This window comes from Microtus ochrogaster, chromosome 4 (assembly GCF_000317375.1).
Source record: "Microtus ochrogaster isolate Prairie Vole_2 chromosome 4, MicOch1.0, whole genome shotgun sequence".
Classification (NCBI taxonomy): Eukaryota; Metazoa; Chordata; class Mammalia; order Rodentia; family Cricetidae; genus Microtus; species Microtus ochrogaster.
In genome coordinates, this window is record NC_022011.1 from 30,196,503 (window position 1) to 30,204,217 (window position 7,715).

A 7,715-nucleotide genomic window follows, 5' to 3' on the forward strand; every position below is an offset into this window, starting at 1 on the left:
AAAAAAAAAAAAAAAAAAGGGGGATTTGTTTTTGTTAGCTCTGAAAGTGACTTCTTGCTCTCTTAGGCCCAAAGTCATTTCTGGGAAATGTCTGCTCAGCCTCCAGAGGCCCTTCCCCCACACCATGGACACTCTCTTGTGGAACTTCAGTGTGTCACATGTTCACTTCCTGCACAACGTATAACACAACTTCTGTGTAGAAATCCCCATATCGGTGTGGTTACTCCCAGCTTCCTTCTGCTTCCTTCTTCGGGACTGTGCACCCTCAGGGTGTCCACGGTGCCAAGATTCGATCTGTGTGCATCTGTAGACAGCGCGCGGGGATTCACCCTCTCAAATCCAGCTGGCCGTTCATTTCTCTCCTTTGGCATTCAAGGGACACTTTTCTGCCTTCCAGTGGGACCAGCACCCCTGCCCATGGGTGCCCTGCCCTATGGGTGCTGACTCCTCAGAGGGGTCACTTCCTCAAACAGCGAGCTAATGTGAGCTCACACCCGTAGGCCGTGCATCCCACAGCAGCCCACGTGCCCCGCTGAGGGCTTCTCCCTCCGATCAGAGTTCTCCAGCTTCTGCGTCTGTGGCTGAGGGCAACCTCACTCCGGCAGCTCAGATCTTGGGTATTACCTGTTCCTGATGTTTTCCACCTGACGCCTGGCAGCAACAGCTCATGGCAGCTGCAAGGATTTAAGTCCTGTGTGAGTTTTGCTTGGGTGGTGACTACTGCCTTCTCCAGCACAGAGACCCTGGGACGGCCTCAGGAAGAGTCGCTGGATTGTCCTGGGCACCCGCAGCCTTCAGGCCCCACTCCCAACCTTCAGAGAACACTGGTTTATTCTTCTGCTTTGCCTGTAGCTCAGCTATATATTAACTTTCCTGCTTTGCTGATCAGCACTAAGGGCGTGCTCTGCCGGAGGGGAGGGTCTTTCGGTCACACATTTACTCAGCCTGCAATCCACGAGCCCTTGGAGTGTCGTGTCCACCATTCTGAGCTCCTGTTCTGCTGTCACCATTAGTGGGAGGGGACACCCTCTATCCACCAGGGAGACACAAGGACACATTCTTTTTTCTTTTTCTTAATTTTTTGAGACAGGGTTTCTCTATGTGGCTTTGGAGCTTGTCCTGGACCTCCTGTGTAGACCTCCTGTGTAGGCCTTAAATTCAGAGATCCACCTGCCTCTGCCTCTCAAGTGCTGGGATTAAAGGCATGCATCACCACCGCCCGGCCCAAGGACTCATTCTTAAACCCAACCAAGAACAACAACCGTGTCCAGGGACTCTGAAATAACCCAAAGACCAAAGCCCTGTGGTCTGGTAAGACAGCGGCACTCTTTAACAGAAGGTCCTGATCCCAGGGAATCAGGCTACATGAGGTTGAATATCTCCAAGCCAGCGACACTGAGCCCAGGGGGGAGGAGAGAGGTGTCAGCCAGCTCTGGGGGCTGCAGCGGCAGCTTGTACAAAGCTCTGTTGCACATTCAGGAAACTCAGAGGCAGAAAAGAAACTGTAAGGCAAGGTAGGCAGCAGCGCTCCCAGGAGGAAGCAGGGCTCCAGCGGCCAGAAAGAGGTTCTGAGATGGAGATGGAGCCGGGTGATTATGTGGGGAAACAGAGGATTTTCTGTGATTTCAAAACAAAACAAAAAAGGAAATGACCACCCAAACCACCCAGGCGGCGGTGGTGCAAGCCTTCCATCCTAGTACTTGGGAGGTCACCCTGGCCTATGGAGTGAGTTCCAGGACACCAGAGTTGTTACACAGAGAAACCCTGTCTCAAAAGCAAAACAAACCAACAAACAACCTGGGAGAGATGGCTCAGTGGTTTAAGAGTGCACACAGCTCTTACAGAGAACCCAAGTTTGGTTCCTAGCACCCACATCAGCAGCTCAGAACCACCTGTAACTCCAGCCCCAGGCGATCCAATACCCTCTTTGAGGCTTTGTCTGTGACCACCTGCAGACCACCTGCAATTATTCCCATGCCCAGACACCGACACACATGCATACACATATAGTAAAATGTAAAACAAACAAAGGAAAGTGTGTTCCTGTGGGTTGGACCCAGACTGTCCAGAACACTCCCAAGGTGGCTGGACTTTCCAGAAACAAGGAAAATAAGAGGAAGTCCGACTTGAGGGAGAAAGTGGCCAGGGCCAGCGACGTCTCTACATCTCTACTGTCTCTAAACGACACAGAAGAGTTGTGTCACCCTGGACTCTGTGGATAGTTAGCTGAGGCAGTATGCAGAGGTCTTCCTTACACAACACAGGCAGACAGGACATAGTAGCACTCACAGGAGTGGCTAGCATTCACCGGAGAGCCTGGGTCTTCCCACCGGGGCTGTGTCCCTGTAGTGTTCAAGGGACACAGTCCACCACTGACAGGCAGGTGGAAAATGCAGAGAAAGGAAGAAGGGTACCGACTGGTCCACCACTCTCAAAGGGCTTCAGCTTCACAGCCTCCCACCCCAGGAGGGAGCTTCCCATGTGGCCTGGGGGAGATTTCTCCATCACCTCCCTAGGCATCGGTCCCCAGTGAGTGTAGGTGCGTCTGGGTCCCCACCCCTGGCCTTGCAGGTCTTTCCAGGATAGCTTTGGCTTTGAGGCACGTCTGCAGTTTCTTTAAGTCTCAGGCCTGATGCCCCTGGTCTGGTCTACTAGGTTCCTTCCCCAGTCTAGTGAAGTCAGGGGTCCCGTTACCCCTTGGCAGACCCCCCAGGCTATCCGGATTTTTTGAGCCACAGCAAGCGACATTCTGACCAAAAGCAAGTGTCCAGCACCTTAACCCTGGGCTAAGATCACTCAGAGGGGTGCACCGACTCTTGTGAAAAAGTTTCTGCACACACTTTGCTTGTGGGATGGAACTGACTGCTCCTCCAGGATGGTATCAGCTCCTATCCCGAGCCCCTCCAGGAGAAGACGGAGCCCAAGCGAACCCCAAAACCAGAGCCCCGACTCCAGGAATGGGCTCTCTACACAGAAGAGGGTCTTCCGGCGGGTTTTCCTAACCGGGCGGGGAAACCACCGGGCTAAAGCCTTTTCCCCAGCTACAAGCAACTTCCTCCTCCGAAGTCCCAGCGCGGACAGAGCAGGGTTCAGGGCGGGGTCGCAAAGCAGGCAGCAGGGCAAGGCCAGCAGCGGCCACCGCCTGCTCTGAGCCCCTGGGCCCCAGCAGCCCGCGCAGGGAGGTCCGCAGCGCCAGCCCGAACCCAGCTTCTCCCGAGGAGCCCCAGGGGTCCTGACCGGCCCTCCGCCCGAAGCCCGCCTCACTCACTCAGGCCAGATGCCAGCGCCTGCTCGTTGGCCCACATGGCCCACTCGATCTGCCCCATGGTGAAGACCCTGAACACGCAGCGGCAGGGTCCGACTCTGCAGCCCACTGCAAGTCTTCACCGATCGGCCCGCCCCCTGCTCAGGCTCCGCCCCTTCGGGCTGTGCCCTGAGGCCTCCTTTGCGCCTTTGTGGGTGGGACAGCCTCCCCCTAGCTGGAATGTGCCCCGCCTACTTAGGTCTCGCCCGTCACTTGTGGCAGTTAGCCCCCCAGCTCCTAGGACCCCTGGAGTAAGTCACTTCAGTGCGCCTGCTCCTTTGCTTATGAAAGGCAGGTCCGGGAAAGGATGAGGCTATTTCCGACCCACTGTGAGCCGGGGCAGGTGTGGCCTGGATCACGTGATTAAGTGGAGGGAGGGGGACTTGATTTGTAAGGCTGGGAAAACCCAGAAAGTCGGGGACAACTGAACACTATTGCTCTGGCCCAGACCAGCAGTAGCAGCAGCATGTATGCTGGGTATGGCATAGGGTGACAGGGAGGCAGGAGACTGTCACGGGAGGGCACAGTGGCTGGGTTGGCTTGTGGCAGTGGGAGGCAATCCTAGAAGTACCTACTTCAGGCCCCACCTCTCCACTACATAAAGATGGCACTCAATGGCTGGTAGGAACCTGAGCGCTCAGCTGTAGCTCATGGACTTGAGAAAATTGGTTTACAAAGAGAAAGCACGGGCAAGGCAGGCAGGCAGCAGCAGCACACTTTATTCCAGGGGTCATCAGGTCCATTACCTGCACCTTCATGATGTACCCAGACCCACAAGGGACCCCTCCCTGTGGGCTCAACAGCCTCTGCCCTCAAGGGGAGGGGTCACTGGTCTTTATAAAGAAATATTACATCCACGGTGCAGCCTGAGTTAGGAGCCCCAGGCTCAGCAGAGACACTGCTCTCTGGCCAGCGTCCTCCAAGCTCAGCTGCTCTCTGAGGCTCTAGGGACTTCTCCAATGGGAGACACAGACTCCCCTTCCCTGAAGAGCTGCTGTCTGGAATACAGGGAGGTCCACAGAGTGTTTCTGCGAGCCCTTCGGAAACTCGCAGGGAACGTGAGGCACTTGATTGGGGACCCCCGCATCCCACCAGCATGGCATTACCATCAAGCACCCCCACAGGCATGGCCAGTCAGCACACCAGCTCCCAGACCCAGTGAGCAACCCTTTCTCCAGCAGCACAAGGGATTGGCATGGAAGAGGTCAGCAGTCCTGCTACGAGGTCAGCGGTCCTGATGTGGCAGGCCATCTTCCAGCAGCACTAGGGATGGGCATGGAGGAGGTCAGCGGTCCTGATGTGGCAGGCCATCTGGGCCCAGCAGATGAGCGTGTGCGTTGCCTAGGACCTGAGGCCCTGGTCCGACCTGGGGGAGGAAATCAGTGTCTAGTCCCTGGCAAGGCGGCAGGTCCTACCCACTGCTCCAGGGACTTCACAAGACCGAGCGACTCTAAAAAAGGATTAGATGAGGGACAGGGTGTCCCTTCCTGATAAATCCACACCAGTTTGTCCATGCAAAGCCACCTGAGCTGCTAGGTGTCCCTTACCCTGGCTGGACCAGATCCTGGCGGGTCTCTGTGGCCCTCAGCACATGGTTGGCATAGAAAGCAGGGATTTAGAGTGAGCTCTCTGAGGGCAGGGTCAGGAGATACAGGGATGCTGGCCTGTTTGTGGGGAACACCCTGAGGGCATTGTCTTGGGAACCTCAACACTTACTTATGCTAGTGATAAAAGTGACTGTATTTATTTATTTATTTATTTATTTATTTATTTATTTATTTTTGAGACAGGGTTTCTCTGTGTATCAGTCCTGGCTGTCTTGGAACTCATTTTGTAGACCAGGCTGGCCTCGAACTCAAAGATATCTGCCTGCCTCTGCAGGCAGAGTGCTGGGATTAAAGGCGTGCGCTACCGCCTGGCAAAAGTGACCACTTTTTATCTGCCTGGCTTCTCTTGGTCCCAAGTTACTAACCTTTGCATCCCAAACACCCCCACCCTCCTTCTCTGTGTACAGATTGTCCCTACATGACCACTGAGGGGAAATGAGCAAACCAGGGTCTGGTGATTCTGAGCCATGGCTGATGTTGGCTTCTGCTTCTTGCCCGAGACAGCGGAGGGAGGGAGCCTGGGCACCCACAGCAGATAAGGCAGGGCCTGCCGTGTATTAACTGGGCCTCACCTGAGTGGAAATGATGTACTGGACAGCACCTGGGCTGGGCTCCATAGCCAGCGCAGCTTTCAGCTCATCAGAGAGAAGAGCAGGTGTCACCGGCAGCCCCTTTAGGAACCTGGGCAAAGAAGCAGAAGTGTGTCCATGGGGCCATGCGTGGGAGGCCCAGATGGGTGATTCTTCAGAGAGAAGTGGCCAAGGGTGGGAGGGTTCTTTTAGGCATGATGAGAACACTATGAATTACATCTTTTGCTAAGTGGCACAGGGTAGTCAGACTGGTCCCAGGAGAGAGACCAGGGACCACCTGTACAGGCTCAAACCTGTTCAAGAAGGAAGAAACTGGGGCTTTGTTTCAATCCTATGCTTCAAAACATAAGATACTCATACTTAAGATACTCATCAGAATGTCTGATGCATTTCCTAATAAAACTCAATTCTGGGCTAAGAGATAGCTCAGCGGTTAACTGCACTGGCTATTCTTCCAGAGGTCCTGAGTTCAATTTACAGCAAGCACGTGGTGGCTCACAGCCCTCCATAATGAGATCTGGTGCCCTCTTCTGGCCTGCAGGCATACACGCAGGCAGAACACTGCATACATAATAAGTAAGTAAGTAAGTAAGTAAATAAATAAATAAATAAATAAATAAATCTTTAAACAACAGCAACAAAAACTCAATTCTAGGCTAAGAAGTGACTTGGTGGTTAAGAACACTTGTTGCTCTTGCAGAAGACTGGAGTTAGGGCCCCAGCACCCACATGGCAGCTGACAATCATCTGTAATTCCAATTCCAGGGGACTGATGCCCTCTTCTGGCCTCCAGGGATACTGCACACATATGGGGTACAGACATTCAGCCTAAAAAATTTTTAAATAAAACACAAGCTGGTCTTTGCTGAGGGAAGGCCCCTGATATGCCAAGACATCAATTCTCTAAAAAAAAAAAAAAAAAAAAAAAAAAAAAGAGCCACCTTTTTTCTTTTTTAGATAGGGCCTCATACTACAGTTTAGGCTGGCTTTGAATTCACCTCCTGAGCACTCGTATTATAGATGAGGGTCACCATTATAGCTGAAATACCATTTCTTAAGGGGTGGGAATATGGTATTTGTTCACACACCCACAGCCTGTGTGGCTATCAGGAGAGACTTTCAGTGCTGCCATCTGCGTGGCTGAGTCCCTGCAGGAAGCCAGTCAGTGCCTGAGATCTCCTGGTTTAGTACTGTGAGCTCCATGCCCCTAGCAGGCTGTTCTGGGCATCTCCAGGCAGGGAAGAGGGGCACACACTCACTTGTCTCCGTTTGTTGCAGGGGGAAAGCTGTGCCTCACGGCTGCCACGAACTCAGCCACAGTGTCGTCCAGAGTGAAGATCACAGCATTGGGGCCCGCATCAAAGGTGTATGCCACCTGCAACCCAAAAGATCCCCAGCTGTTCACTCAGCACCCTTAGCACTGACCCTCGACCTGCGGGGGACCTAGCGTCTCCCAAGTTGAACTGGGCCCATCTATGCCTCCCAACCAGGGAGTGGTATGAATGAAACACACTCATGTTAGTCACCTCTGCCTGGAGCTCAGGACGAGGCTATGGCCTGTGCGGGTCACACAGCTAATGTATTTTAGGGAAGACACAAAACACAGAACGAACCAGAATTGTACGGTGGAGTTTGTCTGTGCCATGTCTGCCATGATCTGGAGGCCCATCCCGGAGCCACTCCCAGCCCCACCCACTTCCATAACCTTTGTCCATGTATACCACGTCCCCCCATCATCGGCTCATGCTCCTAGCACCTGCCCCACAGTCCCTACAAGCTGTCACCTTTGTCTGCCCGTGGTGTGTGTTAAAGCCGTGTACTAGCTGGATGATGCGCCTGGAGGTGTCGTTGAGGTAGGAGATGGGCGGGAAGGTATCGAGGCAGGTGGCGTGAAACTGGTTGCTGTCCTTCATGGTCAGCTGGGCAAAGGCCTGGAAGTCCCGCTCTTGGATGCAGCGGGTCATCTCCTTCATGCGCTCAGGCACAATGGACTCCGCCCGGAACTGCAAGGGGAGCAAGCAGGTGAGTGGGTACAACACTCTCTGCCAGCGAATCTGGGCACAGGACCTCCAGAGTCATCCCCCCACCAGGAGAGCCCCATCTTGAGCAGCACACTTCACCCTCCCCAGCAAGCAGGGCTTTGGTCTCTGCCCTCCCCAGCAGGCCCTGGTTTGAGCAGGGCTCTGGTCCCTGCCCTCCCCAGCAGGCCCTGGT

At 54.1% G+C, this 7,715-nt stretch overlaps 2 protein-coding genes across 2 annotated transcripts in view; both read right to left on the reverse strand.

The window, feature by feature from the left end:
* LOC102001877 (cytochrome b-245 light chain) overlaps window positions 1–3,564 on the reverse strand; it is a 10,240-nt gene extending 6,676 nt beyond the window's left edge. Inside the window, exon 1 of the mRNA XM_005345793.2 lies at window positions 3,269–3,564. Within this exon, the coding sequence (XP_005345850.1) occupies window positions 3,269–3,326 (58 nt within the window). The 5' untranslated portion in view covers window positions 3,327–3,564. The remainder of the gene's footprint in view (window positions 1–3,268) is intronic.
* A 441-nt stretch (window positions 3,565–4,005) lies between these two features.
* Window positions 4,006–7,715, reverse strand: part of Mvd (mevalonate diphosphate decarboxylase) — a 10,390-nt gene continuing 6,680 nt past the window's right edge. The window contains exons 7-10 of the mRNA XM_005345794.2: window positions 7,286–7,504; window positions 6,761–6,876; window positions 5,484–5,592; window positions 4,006–4,670 (exon numbers count right to left, since the gene is read on the reverse strand). Of these exons, the coding sequence (XP_005345851.1) occupies window positions 4,590–4,670; window positions 5,484–5,592; window positions 6,761–6,876; window positions 7,286–7,504 (525 nt within the window). The 3' untranslated portion in view covers window positions 4,006–4,589. The remainder of the gene's footprint in view (window positions 4,671–5,483; window positions 5,593–6,760; window positions 6,877–7,285; window positions 7,505–7,715) is intronic.